This window comes from Lissotriton helveticus, chromosome 6 (assembly GCF_964261635.1).
Source record: "Lissotriton helveticus chromosome 6, aLisHel1.1, whole genome shotgun sequence".
Classification (NCBI taxonomy): domain Eukaryota; kingdom Metazoa; phylum Chordata; class Amphibia; order Caudata; family Salamandridae; genus Lissotriton; species Lissotriton helveticus.
The window spans coordinates 600,327,346-600,347,666 of NC_136067.1; the positions used below are offsets into that span (position 1 = coordinate 600,327,346).

Here is a 20,321-nt window from a genome sequence, read left to right on the forward strand (position 1 = left end):
AATCATTTTCCCCAATTCCACTCACGATGTGCTTTTCTACAAAGCTTCTTTGCTTATTTAATTTGCCTGCACGGTCCGTTTTAACGATAGCGGCCGCGCTTCTTTATTTATTTAATAGGACAGTGCAGTTCGCTTTAACTATAGCCGCCCCGCTACGGAACCTTTTTTTTTTATTATTTAGGGTGAAAGTGCCCCATACAGTGCTTTCACTTCAATAGTGGCTGCACCCCTTTCTTTTAGAAGCTGTTTGCTGTATTCAGGTTACAGCGAGCTGCATCTAACAAAAGGGGCATGGGGCGCTTTTACAAAAAACGGCATGGGGCGCTTTAAAAAACCCCAAAACATTTGTTTCTAAATTCTTATTGATAATTCCAATAGCTCAAACTCTCGAAGATGCGAGACCACTTCAGTGGTGGCCGAAACCCTTTTTTAGATGCTGTTTACATATTCAGTTTACAGTGAGCAGCGTCTAAAGAAAGGGGCATGGTCAACATTAAAGTGAAAGCGCAGTATGGAGACAAAGGTTCTGTAGCACGGCCGTCAAAGTTTAAGAGGACAGTGTTGGAAAATTAAATAAACCAAAAAGCGATTCCACTATTCATAAAGCGGGCCGCGCTGCAAATTAAATAAATGAATAAGCACGGCTGCACTAGTTAATGCGGACCGCGCTGAAAATTAAACACATAAATGAGCACTGCAGCTATAGTTAAAGCGGGCCCGCAGCCAATACTATTAAAAATATAAAAGCGGGCGGCGTGCAGCCTTGTAGAAAAGCACGTCATAGGTCATTAAAGAATCATTCATGAAAATAGTGTTCTCAGACTAGGTAAAGCAGCCTGTGTAAAAACACAACTAAAAAGTCCAGTCCTTATGGGAGGTTACAAATGCAGACAAGGCGGTACCAAGGAGGGAATACTAAGCCTATTTATCAATCAAAAGCAAAGATTTCTAAAGGACAGTAACAGGAGCCAATTGAAGAGATGGGCAGAGCTTCTATTCCGTACCTCAATACAGTATATCTCACAGAGCAGAGCATGCGCTGCCCAGGGTTGACTTTAAAAGTACAGCAGAAGGGCTAGGGAGATATGTATTATAGCATGTCTCAATAGAAATATTAGACCCACATTATGGAAGAGATCTTTGATCCCTAAGCATAGAAATCCCTCCAGCAGAGACACCTCACTGAGTAACTACTGGGTCAAAGATGACTAGATGAGAGGGTAATGTACGTTTGATTTTTGGTATTTCTGAAATTGTTTTAAACATGCTAATGTTCTGAACTGTCTCAGTATTTATTACACACAGTAAAACGAACAATCATATTCCTATTTTTCCATTCGAAATTTCTCTATCATGTACTTTATGATGATATCATTTAATACACATTAAGATATAGAAGAAACATCACCACAAACTTACCAAATATGTAAAACACGTAGATCCAATCCATGTGGTAGCAAATTAAACCAGATAATGGAAGGGAAACAACAGTTCCCAACTGTGCACCTTTGAAACAAACAAAATAGGTAAATCAGGCTGATTACTTAGTAAACTGTAAGCTGTGTAAGAGTTGGTGGGAAGGATGGAAGTTTGTGTTAAAATGACTCCAAAACACAAATAATAGAAGCTAGATGTAAGCATCTTAATGCATCTTAATGCATAGGAATCCTGTCAAAACATTTCTGACCAATTAAAGTGGTAACCAAAATATAGTAATACACAGTACAATGCATAGTAAAAACTGATAGTAAAAGAATTATGGTGAATATGTAGTGATGGAAGAGGAGGCAGTCAGTGGGTAGTGAAAAAGTGCTAATTCAATTGGCGAGACAAAAAAACAAGCATTTACAATGCAACGGTTTCGCCTTTGGAGAAGTTAGAGCTATTGGCATTGTAAATGACAAAATTTGTATTTATGTGTTGGTTTTGAAAACAGATAAATAAATGGCATTGTCATTTACATTGCCAATAGCTTAATCTCTCGCAAATGTGAGAACTATTGTACCCTACGGACGAGCTCAGCAGACAGCAATTACTACCACACACACACACACACACCCAGAGCCACACACACCCCCAGAGCCAGCCACACACACACAGAGCCAGCCACACCCAGAGCCACACACACACACCCAGAGCCCCCCACACACACACAACCAGAGCAGTCACATACACACACACACACTGGAGCAGTCACACACACACTGGAGCAGTCACACACACACACACACACACACTGGAGCAGTCACATACACAAACACACACTCTGGAGCAGTCACATACACACACACACACTCTGGAGCAGTCACATACACACACACCCTGGAGCAGTCACATACACACACACCCTGGAGCAGTCACACACACACACACACCCATGAGCAGTCACACACACACACACACACCCAGGAGCAGTCACACACACACACACACTCTGGAGCAGTCACATGCACGCACACACTGGAGCAGTCACACACGCACACACTCGGGATCAGTCACATACACACACACACTGGAGCAGTCACACACGCACACATTCTGGAGCAGTCACACACACACACTGGAGCAGTCACACACACACACTGGAGCAGTCACACACACACACACTCTGGAGCAGTCACACACACACTCTGGAGCAGTCACACACACACACACACTCTGGAGCAGTCACACACACACACACTCAGGAGCAGTCACACAAACACACACTCTGGAGCAGTCACATACACACACACACACACACTGGAGCAGACAGAAACAGGGGGCTTGGAGAAGCTTCATGATGGATGGACTGAGGCATCAGGCAGTAGTTAGGGGGAATCTGTTAGTGAAGGTTGAAAGTGATCACTGCCCCATGTCTTGTGCCCGCCAGGTCGTCCACCAGCCTCTGCAGTGTGCATGTTGACGTGCATACATCTAGGAGCCTATATCGCTGCCGGACTGTGCCGTCTCCTCGGCACGCCGGTGGTGATGCTCCATGGTTGGCCTTTTCTGCTCAGTAAACAGGCTCCACGGGAGGGGGCCGGGGAGGTGTGTGGCTCGCTGCCGGCGTGTGCTTGTAATTGCAGAGCCTCCTGCCTGCCTGTCTGCCCTCCACCCCCCGGCGGCGCCTCGTCCTAAGTTTTGGGCCACTTTCAAGCCACGCTGGCAAAGTCTCAATGTAACAAGCACCACAACTCGCACACACGGTCCCCACGCCCAGCATCTCACATACCGACACAGCTTTCTTCTCCTCCCGCCGCTGCAGTAGGATTAAACAAGCAGAGGCAGCATGGCCGCTGGAGAGGGAGGGTGGGGAGGGGTGGGGGCCCCGGGGAGCGGCAAAGCGTGACGGAGGAGGGCAGCGAGAAGGGGGGGGGGGGGGAGGCCAGCGGAGCCGAGCAGCTCCTGAAAGCAGCCACGCACAACATAACACGGAGACCACAGGCACAAAAACGACAGCCACGCACGAAAACCGGAGCACAGGCACAAAGATGACAGCCACGCACGAGCCACGCTGGCAAAGTCTTAATGTAACAAGCACCACAACTCGCACACACGGTCCCCACGCCCAGCATCTCACATACCGACACAGCTTTCTTCTCCTCCCGCCGCTGCAGTAGGATTTAACAAGCAGAGGCAGCATGGCTGCTGGAGAGGGAGGGAGGGGAGGGGTGGGGGCCCGGGGGAGCGGCAAAGCGTGACGGAGGAGGGCAGAGAGAAGGGGGGGGGGGAGGCCAGCGGAGCCGAGCAGCTCCTGAAAGCAGCCACGCACAACATAACACGGAGACCACAGGCACAAAAACGACAGCCACGCACGAAAACCGGAGCACAGGCACAAAGACGACAGCCACGCACAAAAACCGGAGCATACATATCGGGCAAAGACGGAAGACGGAGACGACAGCCACGAGCCAAGCACGACATAACACGGAGACCACAGGCAACAGAAATAGCGCAGCTCATCCGTGCAACAGACACCTTCCAAATGACAAAAACATGGCTTGAAAAAGAAAAAAAAACAACATCGCCCACAGCCGCATGACGTAGGGAAAGGGGTGGGATGAGTAAAAATCGCGGGAACGCCCACGAATCTGCTCCGGCAATGACGGGCAGATCTGTCTTCCAATGGCTAGCCTCTATTTATGGAGCTAGCCAATGGAAGACAGAGGCGGGAGAAAGCTCCATACTTCTAAACAACAGTTTTCGCCTGCGCGATACTGCTTGCGCAGTAAACGCCAGGCGAAACCTAAAATCGCGGGAACGCCCACGAATCTGCTCCGGCAATGACGGGCAGATCTGTCTTCCAATGGCTAGCCTCCATTTATGGAGCTAGCCAATGGAAGACAGAGGCGGGAGAAAGCTCCATACTTCTAAACAACAGTTTTCGCCTGCGCGATACTGCTTGCGCAGTAAACGCCAGGCGAAACCTAAGGTTTCGCCTGGCGTTTACTGCGCAGGCAGTATCGCGCAGGCGAAAACTGTTGTTTAGAAGTATGGAGCTTTCTCCCGCCTCTGTCTTCCATTGGCTAGCTCCATAAATGGAGGCTAGCCATTGGAAGACAGATCTGCCCGTCATTGCCGGAGCAGATTCGTGGGCGTTCCCGCGATTTTTACTCATCCCACCCCTTTCCCTACGCCATGCGGCTGTGGGCGGTGTTTTTTTTTTCTTTTTCAAGCCATGTTTTTGTCATTTGGAAGGTGTCTGTTGCACGGATGAGCTGCGGTATTTCTGTTGCCAGTGGTCTCCGTGTTATGTCGTGCTTGGCTCGTGGCTGTCGTCTCCGTCTTCCGTCTTTGCCCGGTATGTACGCTCCGGTTTTCGTGCGTGGCTGTCGTCTTTGTGCCTGTGCTCTGGTTTTCGTGCGTGGCTGTCGTTTTTGTGCCTGTGGTCTCCGTGTTATGTTGTGCGTGGCTGCTTTCAGGAGCTGCTCGGCTCCGATGGCCTCCCCCCCCTTCTCTCTGCCCTCCTCCGTCACGCTTTGCCGCTCCCCCGGGCCCCCACCCCTCCCCTCCCTCCCTCTCCAGCGGCCATGCTGCCTCTGCTTGTTTAATCCTACTGCAGCGGCGGGAGGAGAAGAAAGCTGTGTCGGTATGTGAGATGCTGGGCGTGGGGACCGTGTGTGCGAGTTGTGGTGCTTGTTACATTGAGACTTTGCCAGCGTGGCTCGTGCGTGGCCGTCGTCTTTGTGCCTGTGCTCCGGTTTTCGTGCGTGGCTGTCGTTTTTGTGCCTGTGGTCTCCGTGTAATGTTGTGCGTGGCTGCTTTCAGGAGCTGCTCGGCTCCGCTGGCCTCCCCCCCTTCTCTTTGCCCTCCTCCGTCACGCTTTGCCGCTCCCCCGGGACCCCACCCCTCCCCTCCCTCCCTCTCCAGCGGCCATGCTGCCTTTGCTTGTTTAATCCTACTGCAGCAGCGGGAGGAGAAGAAAGCTGTGTCGGTATGTGAGATGCTGGGCGTGGGGACCGTGTGTGCGAGTTGTGGTGCTTGTTACATTGAGACTTTGCCAGCGTGGCTTGAACGTGGCCCAAAGCTTAGGACGAGGCGCCGCCGGGGGGTGGAGGGCAGACAGGCAGGCAGGAGGCTCGGCAATTACAAGTAAGTACAAAAGTAAGTCCTTGCTGCGCCAGGGGCAAAATAAACACAAAACGTCAGACAAGTTTGCTTGTAGGAGGTCAATTAATCAGGTCCCACACCACGTCACAAATTTGTCCCAATCATTGACATACACCAATTATGTAGCTTGACACCTCACTGTCAGAATGAGATCAATGATCTCAGAAAGAACGTCACAAGAGATCGCCTGCTACCACTCAATCTCCAGGAATAAAGATCAAATTGTGTGGGCCCAGGTGGATGGTCCTGCCCTGCTGCTCCGGTGGAAGATCTTCCGGAAGCAGGAGCTTGATCAGAGGACAGTTGCTCATGGCCATGAGTTCCAGAAACCGCACTCTCCTATTTCAATCTGGTGGTACTAGAAAGACTTGGGACCGGTAGTTCCAAATCTTTTTCAGAACGCTGGGTGGGAAGAGGCAGAGGCAGGAAGGCATACAGGAGTCCCGAGCTGCCCTTTAGGCAGAATGCACCTCGAGAAAAAAACATTCTTGGGAACTTTAAAATGCCAAAGTGCTGATGTTGAGCGTTCTCTGCGGTGGTGAAAAGACTGCGCCAGGGTTCTCACCAGTGATGGAAGACTCCAAGAGCCACCTCAGGATGTAACTGCAACTCGTGGTCCGCTAAGCATAGGTGACTGAGTTGTTCACCCTGGCGTTTAGAGACTCCTTCATGTGGTTCACAACCAGAGAAATTCCCTTTCAGTCCAGCTACTTCCAGAGGCGCAGAACTTTGCAGCACAGGACCCAAGACTGAATCTTACTTGTTGCAGTACTACAATGCAGAAGTGTTGTCCATAAGTCCCAGCATGAGCCTTGCTCTGATGGCGGGAATGAATGCCTTCCGCGCCAATCAAATAGCCCTCAATTCCAACATACTGATGTGGAGGTGATTCTCCTTCGGAGACCAGAGGCCGCTGATCCTGTCACAAGGCCAGGGTAAATGGACCATTTACATACATGTGATAACTAGCCCAGCAGGAGCAATGCAACGGGATGTCCCTGTCACTCCCACTGATGCTCAACTGAGGGAGTAACAAACCAGTCTGTCTGGAAGAACACCGAAAGGATTAGGGGAAAGGGACAAAATAAGAAACAGCCAACCACTGCTGTCATGGCAGCAGGACTTGAGTCGATCATACAGTGTGCCTCTTTGTTGAGTAAATGAATCCAGGAACGTAGTAATTAAAATATTTATTTAGAAATTCCGTCCAGCAACAGAGCAGCCTTCCTTCAGTCCCTCTCTCCCAACAGCTGCATCAAAGAATGCAGATTGTCTGGTGAGAACAACTGAAGCTTAGAATGCTCCATTAAATAATAACAAAACAGAATGACAAGTACACATCTCGTGCAACAGCACGAGATAACATTTCTTAAAGTAATATAACACAACACTCTTTCACTGTAGATGACTTGTGATCTTGTGAGTATGTGTAAGGTTACACTATTGGTCACCATGTAAAACACTACATATTATTTTAATATAGCTGTGCATTGCACTTCCCTCGATAAAATACATTTGTACCTTTACTTGTATACCCTAGCAGCTTTTGCTATTTATCTTGCTGTACGGCTCCTTTCCTGATAACTTTAGTGACTCCCTCTGGCCCACCGATCTCCCATGTCCCAAATCCATTGGTGGACCTGCAAAAAATCTAGGAGTCTGGTTTAATAACAATCTCAGATTTGAGGACCACCTGAAAAAACTCACTGGAATCTGCTTCTCCACCCTCAAAACCGTGCGCAGATTTCTCCCTTTGCTCCCGAGAGAGGCCAAGGAGACGGTCATTCGCGCTCTCATATTATCCAGATTGGATTATGCGAATGCCCTCTACTGCGGACTCCCAGCCTATTTGATTCACCGCCTCCAAGTTATTCAAAATGCCGCGGTTCGGCTGCTGTTTAACATACCCAGAAGATCTAGTGTCCGCCAACCTCTTAGAGATCTTCACTGGCTCCCAGTTGCTCAAAGGATCTTATTTAAGATCCTCGTGCTAGCATACCGAGCACTCCATCAAACGGGTCCAGCTTATCTGAGAAAAAGATTTTCCCTTTATGTTCCCAACCGCCCTCTTAGATCAAGCAACCTCCACCAAATGACTGTGCCAAAGTTTAAATATAGCAGGCTCGGCGGCCAATCCATCTCTGTCAGAGCAGCGAGAGCTTGGAATACCCTTCCGCTTCATTTGAGAACATCCCCATCCATCATGGCGTTCAGGAAAGGCCTAAAAACCCACCTCTTTAACATCACTGCCTAATGGATGTCTCTCTAATCTGCATGTAATTTGATCTGTCTCCCCTTTCTCCCGCGCCAGGATACTATACTTTTTAGTAACAGAGCGCGCTACAAAAGCCTCTATAATAATAATAATAATTTAATAGGTTGCTGCTAGAAGTGCAATCCACCAACAAAGTCTCTAAACAAAATTGTGCAGACTGGCAAGAAGCGCAAGTCACCGACTAATATTCTCTACGGTCCTTAGGACTGTCGTTGTCAGTTCTGATACTTTTTTTCGAAGTCCTAAGCATTCCAGCTTGGCTCTGTATTCACATCCTGAACCCACTAAGACAATGGTTTGAATCCAAGAGATTCTAGGAGTTAAAATGTGCAAGCACCCAACTATGAGGGACTAGTCTTTAAATTATTGCCATTCATGCACATGCTAATGCAGGTAAATTGCACTTAACATGTTTTTCTCTTGTCTTTTTGTCTTCACATGAACTGCGGCTAGTCTATAGAGTCTATACTAGTATATAGTTGTATGACTCAGTAACCCATTGTACTGCTGAAAGTATAGATGCCCACCCTCCCATCTTGGCCTTTGTAACATGTACAGGATAGGAAGAGGACAAACACTGGCCTACGATGTGAGTGACCATGACAGATCTCAACCGCTCTCAGAGGGCCTCCTTAAACAAGTAAGGATGCATTTGTGTATGCTGTCAGCTCTGCGGAGGTAAGGAAGGGAGTCTGCCACCAACTGACTTGCGATCAGTATTGTATGGGATTGAATTTGCTATCAGCTCTTGTCTCCCTGACCCGGACTTACTGTTGGGACTACTTTCAGCCTCTTTGAAGCCAGCATTCACGGCGCGGGCCTGCGAGGACCAGCAGCTGTAGCGCCTCACTAGCTGGGGCCTCTTCCCGCCCACTTCCTGCCTGCTCCATCTTAACTGCTCGCGGCCCCCGCTTTGCGGGAGCCACTCGCAGCAGTATTGTGTGGGATTGAATTTGCTATCAGCTCCTGCCTCCCTGACCCGGACTTACTGTTGGGACTACTTTCAGCCTCTTTGAAGCCAGCATTCACGGCGCGGGACTACGAGGACCAGCAGCTGTAGCGTCTCACCATCGGCCGCAGCTGGGGCCTCTTCCCGCCCACTCCCTGCCTGCTCCTTCTTAACTGCTCGCGGCCCCCGCTTCGCGGGAGCCGCTCGCAGCAGTATTGTGTGGGATTGAATTTGCTATCAGTTCCTGCCTCCCTGACCCGGACTTACTGTTGGGACTACTTTCAGCCTCTTTGAAGCCAGCATTCATGGCTCGGGACTGCGAGGACCAGCAGCTGTAGCGTCTCACCATCGGCCGCAGCTGGGGCCTCTTCCCGCCCACTCCCTGCCTGCTCCTTCTTAACTGCTCGCGGCCCCAGCTTCGCGGGAGCCGCTCGCAGCAGTATTGTGTGGGATTGAATTTGCTATCAGCTCCTGCCTCCCTGACCCGGACTTACTGTTGAGACTACTTTCAGCCTCTTTGAAGCCAGCATTCATGGCTCGGGACTGCGAGGACCAGCAGCCGTAGCGCCTCACTATAGGCCACAGCTGGGGCCTCTTCCCGCCCACTCCCTGCCTCTATTTAGCTACGCCCATTTGCGCGCGGCGTGTGCCGGGCGAAGCTCGGGCCAAGGGCGGGCCCGTTTAAGCCGGTTGTAGCCCGGAGGAGACCGGACCGGGCCATCCCTCTTTAGCCTGCAACAGATCGGGCACGCATTCTGGACACATTGTAAGTACTTTTCCTGGTGAAGACGCCACCAGTATTATGGCAGTACGTGAGAGTAGGAGCAAGGGACCTGGTAGTCATCTAACGAGAACATTGGACAATTGTATAACAAGGGCCAATTCTGTTATTGACCAGGGTATTACACTTATGGAACGTCGGGTCTCCCAGGATTTAGCTATGGCCAAAAGATCTTCGATGGGCCATTTTGCTAATGCTCGCACCCCTGAGCGGGCTAGGGGTGCAAATACGAACACAGTTTTAGCGATTGTACATAACCCTCCTATTTCCCAGGATCAGTTCGCCACCTCCCCTGTTATGCAACTTCAATTATCGGATCCTATTGAGACTGAGATTGCCTGCGACTCCACTGTGGCTAACCCCCCTGAAATACCTAACACCCGCCAGTTGTGGGAAAGAGGGGAGGGTGCGAAATCAAAGAGGAAGCGGGCTACCGCCAATACTGCTGGTGGCAGAAAGGCTAAACTCGCTAAAGGTTCAGGTGATAATCTGACAACAGCTAAAAACAAGGGGGACGAGGAACAGCGGCCTACTGACTGTGTTGACCCACCACTGCCAACTGTAATAAACTCTGGTTATAATTCACAAAGTGAGGTCATAACTATTGATGGATCAGTGTTAGGGGAGGATTCCCTATATGTGAAATTGAGTGCCCTATTGAGATACTCTCTCCGACCACTTGAAGAGAGATTAACCCGTATCGAGCAACAACTCTCCAAGTTTGAACATGGTATAATGGGAACTTTAGATAATATTGTATCAAATGTGCTGGATCAGGGTAATTCTCATTTGAATACTGTAACAGGTGGCATTGCACTGCCTAAATCTCCAAACACTGTGGCACAACCACCAGCAGATAACTTCATTGCACCGCCTGTGAGAGATACCGTTGCTTCCAATATATCATCTAATATTGCTGGTGTGGGTCTCTTACCAATTGTAAAACAGGGCGGGCGGACTGCATTTACTGTGGGCATTAAGGAGGAGTCCAAGATTGATTTGCCCCCGGAAACGAGTCCGTATCTGGTTGTTTTGACAGGGGTTCCCGAATTAACCCCTCCTAAGTCGGAAACGTATACCACCCTGAAAAATAAAGTCACCTTTTGGCTCAACAAGAACAGACCACTCCCCCATCATATTACCAGTGAAATACTGATGGTACGAAGGGTGTCTTGGGTGGGCCACAGCGCTAAAACTGTAGCTGGCGACTCTGTGCTGGTGAATTTTAAAGACCCATGTACTGTAGAATACATATGTATTGACCTGGAGGCATTAAAGTCCTGGGACACTTATTGAATCCAGACCGCTCTCTTATTTTTATCCTCACAATGATTTGTTAGATATGGAAGGTGGATGGTCCACTGTAACTCATGGTGGTGTGGGAAGGAGTGAGAAGGGTAGGCATGGCCCACTATTAACAGCACAGAGCCAAATTGCATGCCATAATAGGTACAGTGGCCTGGAACAGGTTGACTGACTACACTGTAGTGGGATGGAGGCATTAGGTTTTGAACCCAGTATGAGAAATGGTAACATTGGGGGTGATGTGGTGCCAATTAGAAGTCAATTGTCGGACGTTTTGCCAGAGCCTCAGGTTTGCAACCATAGGAGCGAGCTTAGACCTGGCAATCACTGCCTGGAGAATATAGAGCTGGCCAGCGTACTGGAGTTGCCTCAAGAACCCCCAAGAGAAGGTGTCTATCTGGGGAGAGCTACCTCCTGCTCCAATGATGCAGGAATCATAAAAGTTATATCCTGGAACATAGCGGGACTTCCAGCTAAATTGATAAATAACGACTGGGTGGCCTATATAAAAAAAATCCAGGTCATCCTTTTACAAGAGACCTGGGAATGGAACAGAGATCAGTTGGCCCTAGAAGGTTTTAAAATGTTTTTTGTTCCGGCGCGAAAAGGGGGGGGGGGGGTGGGAAGAGCTAAGGGTGGTGACGTATGTAGACTTAAAACTCAGAGGGACATGGAAAGACCTGAGCTGGGACTCGGATGTTTTACAGGGGCTAAAACTCCGCATGAGGGGCCAGAACATTTTTTTTGTGAACTTCTACAATGCGGTATTAGCTGGATCCCCGCTGACCAGATTTATAGAACTAGAAACAAGGCTGGCGGGGGAGGTTGACCAAGAGAGACCTAGGTACCAGTGGGTGCTTGCAGGAGACTTTCATTGCCATCTTTGCCCACACTTGAAATATAGTCAGGGCAACTGGTCTTCTTGCCCACGAGAAAATAGCACCCATTTAGAACATAACATAGAGGGTAATGAGCTCAATAAGTTCATGGGAACTTTCGCCCTCGAAAGAGGGGAGCCTTAGGCGGGGGCACCCTACCTTCAAAGGCAGAGGTTGTGAATCAGTCATAGATTTTATTTTTGTTTCCACAATATTAATACAGGAGGCCTTGGTGTTTGAAATGCAACCGAGTGTATTTAGCGACCACAACCCACTAGTCATTGTCTTGAGGGACCCCGACAAGTCCAGAACCCAGGACACGTAATTTTCGCATTAAATGAAATCAAGGCAGGTGAGGAGGGTCTGACTAGAAATAAAGCGCCGGGACCAGACGGAGTCCCCCCGGACCTGTTTTTAGCTCAAGTGGATTTCTGGGCCACCATATTGACCAAGGTGATAAATGCTGCAGTAAATACGGGCATGCCCAAATCCTGGTCATTAGCGACAATTGTTCCAATTTTTAAAAAAGGAGATAGGGAGAGCCCGTCCTGTTACCGACCAATTTCGCTCATCGATGTGTCCATGAAAGTTCTCGGTAGGGCTATACTGAACCGACTACTAGACTGGGCAGAAGAACATAAGGTCATTTCCGATACACAGTACGGATTCAGGATTGGACGCTCCACAACAGACCAATTCCTTAACCTGTACCTCCTGACGGCCAAATACACCGTTGCTAGGTGGGGGACAGTGTACCTGGCTTTCATGGACCTGACGGCAGCCTACGACCGGGTGAATAGGCTCAAATTGTGGGAACTCATGGAGGAGCTAGATAGGTTTTTCAGGGACTAATAAACATCTTGAGATCCCTACACCTGAACACCGTAGCCCAGGTCAGGTACAATGAGGAGGGTAGCATGACTGACCAGTTCCCTTGTACAAGGGGAGTTAGACAGGATTGTATATTGGCACCCTTCTTATTTACCCTGTACATTAATGGCTTGGAGAAAGCGCTGGCTGGCTTGGGAGTGGACTCACCAAGGATAGGTACCAGGGGGGGTTCAGGTATTGCTTTACACGGATGATGCAGTGCTGCTGGCCCGAACCCCCCGGGGCCTTCAAGCATTGCTAGATGGCTTTGTTGATTTTATGGAGAAACTAGACTTGTCAGCTAATCTTGCCAAATCATATATAATTGAGGTAGGGAAGGCGCCCGTAAAGAAATACAGATATACGATTGGAACATACCGGTTTGAAAAAGTCCAGTCTTTTTCCTACTTAGGAGTATTGGTAGATTCCAAACTACATTTAAAACCACTGATGGAGGATAAATGTCGCACCCTGATTAGAAGCACGGGGGCAATCATGAATCATGCATATAGGCTGGTTCGCTGGTCTCCTGATCAGATCCTGAACCTCTACAACTCCATATGTTCGGCTAAAGTTCTCTATGGCAGTGAAGTTTGGGGCTTTGTGGATGCCAAGCCTCTCCAAATTGAGGAAAATACATTTTTTAGAAGACTGCTGAAAGTGCCACAAAGTACCCCGGGCATCATTGTGCATGAGGAACTGGGTGCCACCCACATTAGTGACAGGATAACATTAAAACCTGTTACCTGTTGGGTCAAAATCTGGACAAATCCAGAGGCCACCCTAACAAGCCAAATCATTAAGGACTGCAAGGCTCGTGATAATGGGTTGAACATCCCATGGCTTAACACCTTCAATGCTACAGGAGATTTTCCTCCTGTGCTGCATGCCCAGATTTACCATTGTTCATGACGAGCTCAGCTCGTCATAAGCACACGACCAGTGTAGTGCATGACGAGCTGAGCTCGTCATGAGCATGGAAGGGGTTAAATATGTGAGGGAATGCCTCGAGGGCCTTGGTTGCATGGAATTCTTTAATCACCCACAGAAACGGTTGGCCAAGGATAAGCTTAAGGTCAAGGGGGGGATCTTGAAATTACTGGGTTCTAGCAGGGAAGACCAGGAGCTTAAAAAACCGGCAGTGAGAAGTTATATACTGACTAAATCCTGCCTGGGCATTTAACCTTCCTTGTATCTCATGCATAGTGCCCAAGATAGGTTTTTAATGACGCGCTTTAGGTTGGATTCCTTACATCATAGCCACGCGGAGCCCGCAGATTTTACTAGAACAGTGGAGTAGAAGGGTCCTTGCGGCTGCAATCATCGATCTCCGCAGGACACCCTTCACTTCGTACTGCTATGCCCGTATTATACGCACCCGAGGCAGCATTTTCTAAAAAAGAGTACTAAAAAAAAAACAGGATTCAGACAGGCTAAAGTGGCGTTATTGTATTTAAAACTTTCTACTGAGATTTTAACCTTGCACTGTACTGTAAATTTTTTAAGAGTGGCAATGCGTCTCAGGAATACCAGAGGGAACGAGTGAATTATAAACTTACGAATTGTTTTTACATTTTTTATTACATTGTAAATTTTTAAGCAGTTGCCAAGAGCAAAAGGAAATATGGATGGAATAAGCAAAAAATTTATTTACATGAATTGATGCCGAATAAAGTATGTAAATTGACTTGCGATCCAATAGCCACCACTGCTGGTCTTCTGCAATCACCTTTGACATCTGGATACAATGCAACATATCCCTTTGATTTTGTGCCCACTGAGATTAGAGGTTCCACTGTGGCGCCGGCACATGCCACCTAGTATGTTCAGCCAGCAGGATTCAGGACACCAACAATCCCAGCAGTATCTGTTTTGTTTGCACTGAGATCCAGGACAGAGGCTGAAACATCAGAAGCATAGCTCAAATATCCTGGACTCCCCACTCTGGAGGAATGTCATAAAATCGTCCCATATCCAGAATAGCTCTGATGAACAGGAATGTCTACAAAGATGTCGGCTGTTATTTCGACACACTGATAGTGAACCTGAACAATGTTAAGAGGTTTGCCATCGTCTGGAAACGGTTGAAGACTGCCTGGAATAAGTCCACTTTCAGCATCCAGTTTTCAAGTTAGGGAAGACTAGTACACAGACCTATGATGCCGAGCAGCGACCACTGCCATGACTTTTATGAACACCCAAGGGTCTCTGATGAGGCCAAAAGGGAGCACTGCAAAATGAAAATTCTCCTGCCCATTGTGACCATAGGTAGCGCCTGTGGGCCAGCAGAGTGGATATGGAAAAAAGTATCCTGCCAGTACAACACCACAATCTAGTCTCTGGGGTCTGGGACAGACAGGACCTGGGATAGTGTGAGCATCTTGAATTTGTACTTCAGCAGGAAGGCGTTGAGAGGGTAAAGATCTAAAACAGGACGAAGACCTCCATCCTTCTTCAGGACCAGGAAGTAGCGGGATAAATAATGAGTTTCCATATCATGCGCCAGACCCTTTCTAGAGCCCCTTTTACCAACAGGGCCTGCACTTCCTGCTGTAATATGAACAGATGGTACACCGTCAGCGACCCTGATGGTGGTGGATGGTGAAGTGGGGTAGAAGACAATAGCATGGACAATAGGAGAGCTTGTACAATTTGCAAGACCCATTTGTTTGAAGATATGGCCTATCACCCTTGGAGAAAATACTGGATCTTGCCCTGCCTGACATGGTGGCTGTATACCATCAACAGTCTGGTCATTAGGTCGAGATGGTGTTAGCAGTGCGAAGCACTGCGTCCAGCCGACATCTATTGTTACTGACTTCCTGGGAATGTGAGGCAGGGCCTGGGCACGCGCTTGGCTGTCTGCGATTTCAGAGTGTGTGCGCGCTCTCTGCTGGGCGGTCGCGCCGGGCCGTCTGAGATTTCAGCGTGTGTGCGCGCATTTGTCATTCGCATCACGTTTACTGCTGGGCGCAGGCGTTCTGCTGTTGTGAGCGTACTCGCTTCACAAGCTGGCTAACAGATCTCATGTTTTCATTTCGGGTGGATCGCGTTAGAAGCTGCAGGTGTTGTGCCCGGCGCTGGCGCTGCATTCTCAGCTTTTGATTTCACGTGGATCGCGTTACATGGCGAATTTGTAACATCAGTAATCCGTCTCCTCGATGACAGTCATCCACGTAGACAACATTAACGGTGGTTGTGTGTGGTTGCTTTGTTGGTCAGTGACCCACTGTGGACGCTGTCCTTGCCGTCGTCGACATCAGTTGTCTCTGGCGGTCGTAGAACCTAGCTAACTGTTGACAGACCGGGATTGTAACGTTCACTATGGTAACGAGACTGCGATTGCAACAGTGCAATAAATAATTACACTAACTAATAAACAGCACTAAAATTACTGACCCCATTTAAAACATATTTTCCACGACCTCTAAATACCAGGCTGTAGCATAAATCACGTAGCGTCTGCCTTCTTTACTGAGGCATTGTATTTCAATGTATGCCTTATTATTAAAAAAAGATGAGGAGGATTCCTTTATGCAATGCAGTTTGGCATATAACAGGCTAAGCGGTGCAGTCCATGGCCCCTTCAATCTTCCAGATAGCAATATGATAAACAGATCATTGATATTTTTTAGAAGCTGAATAGGTTAGTGCTTTAGTGTTTTTTTCCGCAGTACCCTATATAGGTCAAGCTTAAGACCTTATTAAGACCACTGCTACTTGTTACCGACCTCCACTCACACGCGCATCAAGTGATGCCCCCCTCCCCCACTGACCGCAAAAATACACAGATCTTAAGCTGCTTTTGTCCTTTGCATCACGTATACAGGCGCTGCGATCTCAGCTTTTGATTTCAGGTGGATCGCGTTACAGGCTGTGGGGGTCGTGCTCGGCGCTGGCGCTGTAACAAGTGCATAAAAAAACTCCAGAGCGATCACCGGGTCACACCGCGCAAGGGGCCAGCGATCTGCTGCCTTCTTTCCAGGCACAGTTTGTACCTGTTACCGACCCCCACTCACGTGCATATTTGCTGCAAGTGCTAAAGTCTTACTAAAGAACTTTAGAGGCTGCCTTAAAACAGCATGCTCTTTTGCAAGCGGGCGCAACGGCAAACGTAGGCAGCTGCTTTTACAAGTACATTTGTTCTGATTTTATCTCGTTACAGACCATTGGGTACTTTTAGGGTCAGGCAAGAGGCAGCCTAATTAGGCACCACTCTAAAGTAGCTGCTGATGGCATGTGCCGTGCCAGGGAGCTCTCGAAGTCACACGTGAAGAGTTTGTCAAGTTCGCACACTGTTGCATGTACTGATTGTGAAGGGCTCATTAACACCACGTGCCAGGACATGAACACCTCTTCTCCTCTCAAACTACAAATGCACACCCTTGCACCCCCCTAGCTTAGGAAGGGCACTGTTTCTGAAGCAGTCTTACTGGCACTCTGGCTGATTTTTCATAAGTCTGCATATTATTGCGTGTTCGACAGTCCGTTTGCAACAACAGCAACTTTACAAAGTATTTGTACACTAGCCATTAAGCTAACTTTGCTCCTTGAAAATATTTTTATTATGTTTTGCTCGAGTTACGGCAAAGGATGCGATGTAACTATAGCTTTGTGTGTTACGTGAACAGCATGTTCTTCTTAAATTTTGCGCCATGATACGTTAATTCTTTTACACTTTGCTATTTGCTGCAAGTGCTAAAAGTCTTATTAAAGAACTTTAGAAGCTGCCTTAAAACAGCATGTTCTTTTGCAAGCTGGCGCAATTGCAAACGTGGGCATCTGCTTTTACAAATACATGTGTTCCGCTTTTTTCATTTACTACGTTATCTTACAAGCAGGATTGTAAATAGGTTGTACTATCAGGTGTTGGACCTGGCCCTTTGGGCAGGTTCACCCCGAAACTTTTTTTTGCTTTTTCCTAGCCTGTTTCTGGAACCTGGGTTGGATTTTAGGCCTCTGCGCACTTTTTCACTGTGGTACAGTGTAAAGTGCGTGTGCTCTCTGTGTATGTGTGGTGAGTGACCTGCCCTCCCATAGAAATGAATGAGGAATATGGATGCCCATGGTAGTTCCTGATGTGTGGGGAGTGCAGGGTCGAGTTTGATATGTGTGAACTCGTGGGAATGAATGCTGCGTAATGGTGTATGCGGCATGGTTGTGTCTAGTCTAGAAGCGCCACTTTTAGAAGTTGGCACATTTGTGTAGTGAGTCTGCTGGCACGTGATTGGCTGGTGAGCCTGGCCCAGGAGTGCCTGGGCCTGCTTGTGGATTGACTGTCTGGTTTGAGTGTGACAGGGGCTGCAGAGCCCCCAGATGGTTGTCTGAGTCAGCCCGTGGATGAAAGGCAGCATCTGCTGCCAGGGAAGTGGGAGGAGATTAGCACCTGATAGTGAAGGGCTGTGCCTGCCTGCCACAATGCTGGCTCCACCCCCCCGCTGGGCGACTGTCACCTCTGTCCCTGATACTGAAGGGACTTCCCTCTAAAACAGTCTAGCTGGTTCTCACACTGAGACTTCAAAGACTTCAAAGACTTTTCTGTGTATAAGAAGGGGCTGTGTCCTCTTCCAAAATGTTCTTGTTTCCAACTTGAATCTGCCAGGGGCGTGCTGCTGCTTGGGCTCAGGGGAATCCCTGAGCCCTGCCCAGCCCCTGGACACCTGATGGCCTTTCCTGGACTCCTGGGGGACCCCTCTGCCTTGCTTGGGCTGATGGGGGGGGACTTGGCTTTGCCCCTCTGGGAATCTCTGGGGCCTTTGGCAGCATGGGGAAGCTGCATTTCCCTTCAGAGAACTTTCCATTGCTTTTGCAAGGGCTTATTATAGCCTAAAATGCCTGGAAGCGCTTTGTTGCTGATCTAGCGCTAGGAGCGCTGTGGATGGTCCTTTAGCGCTTGGGAGCGATTTTTGTGCGAGTGCCGGTGCCCACCCGGCACCTTTATTTAATTATTTTTATAGATGGGTGCCACCCCGTTTATTTCATTGCCTAACGGGTGCTCACCCCGTTTCTACTTTTATTTGGGATTTCGAGGGTGCCCACCCCTCATTATGCCAGTGAAATCACCGCCGCGGCCCTCGCGCCGCGACCAGGAAGTCAGGCTCCGGAGTGCCTGATGTGGGGCGGGACTTCCGGTTCCCGGAGGAAGTCCCGCCCGCTGCCGCGCACTGATTGGCCAGTCCGGCCCGGTGAGGAAGAGACATGGCGGCCGGTGAACAGGGCTCCCGTGTGCCGAGGGAGCCCTGCAACTGAGGGAGAAGGAATCTGGGCGGCGTATGCTCCAGCGAGGCTCCCATGTGGTAGGAGAGCCCCGCAAGTACGGTGAGGAGAGGCGGAGGGGGCGCGGGGCACATTGCTGGTGCCCGCCCCTGCCGCAAGCCGAGGACCAGGTGAAGCCAGTCACTTTTTGCGACGGCGGGGCTCTCAGGAGGAGAGAGAGCCCCGCGGTGACGGCAGGAAGCCCCGCAGAAGAAGTGCCGTGCCCGGAGGAGCCCCCACCAGGAGAAGAACAGCCCGGTGAGTAGAAGGGCTGGGGGGCTCCGTGTGGGCCACGGTAGGTGCCTGTTCCAGGCGCAATGACGGTTAAGAGCGGCCCCACTTAGCAGCGGGCCGCTCCAACAGTTGGGGCACGATGGTTGTAGGAGCTGTGAGCTCCGCCACGGTCGGGGTTTATTCAGGGCGGCCCCAGATGGCAGCGGGCCGCCCCACCGTTCTGTTTATGATCCCTGAGGCCCGTGTCCTCCCCCAGTTGTTTGGAGAATCTCGGAGGCTCGTGGGGGTAGTTGGCAATGTCTAGCCCACGAAGGGCTCCAGAGGTTTCAGAGCCTGTTGAGGCTCCCACAGTTGTGTTCAAGCCGTAAAGGCTCTCAGGGGCACCATTGCTGTAGATGTGTTTGGGGAGCCCAGGGATGCTCGTGGGCATATGTGATGGTTTAAGGAGCCCGTGGGCTCCTGGGGCACAGCAGATTTTAGAGCCAGATGGCTCCAACGCCCCTAAGTTATTTTCAGAGCCTGTGTGGCTCCGTGTGGCGCAGTTTTATGTCCAAGGGCTACTGAGAGCCCATGCCACAGATTTGACTTCACAGCTGCCCAGCAATTAGTGGGCAGCTGCACCGTTTAGGTCTTGGGATGTTCCCAGCAAGTAGTGGGCACCTGCACCGTCTAGGCCCCTGACATTGAGACACAGGGCGTCTGAGCCCCAACAAGGCCAGTTGGCCTAGGGACTGCCACAGGTGGTGGCTTATGTAGGGTTTGGGCAATTGTATGGTTATTTGCACCTCTGAATGTGATTTCTTACATCATGTGTTATTCCTGCACCTCTGAATGTTTTTAGACATCATGTGACTTTTGCGCTACTGCATTGTTCTGGTACCTCTGAATGTATTTTTATTGCATTATGTGCTTTATTCTTAACACCGCTGAATGTGTAGGTTTATACATTATGTGTTTCCCTTTACTACTCCTCTGAATGTGTTTTATACATCATGGGTAATGTGTTCTTTCCTAGACCCCTAAATGCTATGTGATACTTAGGTGGTTGTTCTTTTTAGTACAGGTGGTCCTAGTAAGGTCCTGGTTCCTGTTACCAGTGGTTACTGGTTGTGATCTTTGAATATTATTTTATGTTACACTGTATCTTTATTCTAGAAGAGCTATTTCTGATTCTGACAGGCG

The 20,321-nt window shown here is 49.2% G+C and overlaps 1 protein-coding gene across 3 annotated transcripts in view; it reads right to left on the reverse strand.

Annotated features, from left to right (window-relative positions):
• The window catches only part of SLC17A5 (solute carrier family 17 member 5), a 418,561-nt gene that overhangs the window by 244,942 nt on the left and 153,298 nt on the right, over window positions 1-20,321 (reverse strand). For all 3 annotated transcript variants that reach the window (XM_078648061.1, XM_078648062.1, XM_078648060.1), the window contains exon 5: window positions 1,420-1,506. In XM_078648061.1, coding sequence (XP_078504187.1) covers window positions 1,420-1,506 — 87 coding nt within the window. The remainder of the gene's footprint in view (window positions 1-1,419; window positions 1,507-20,321) is intronic.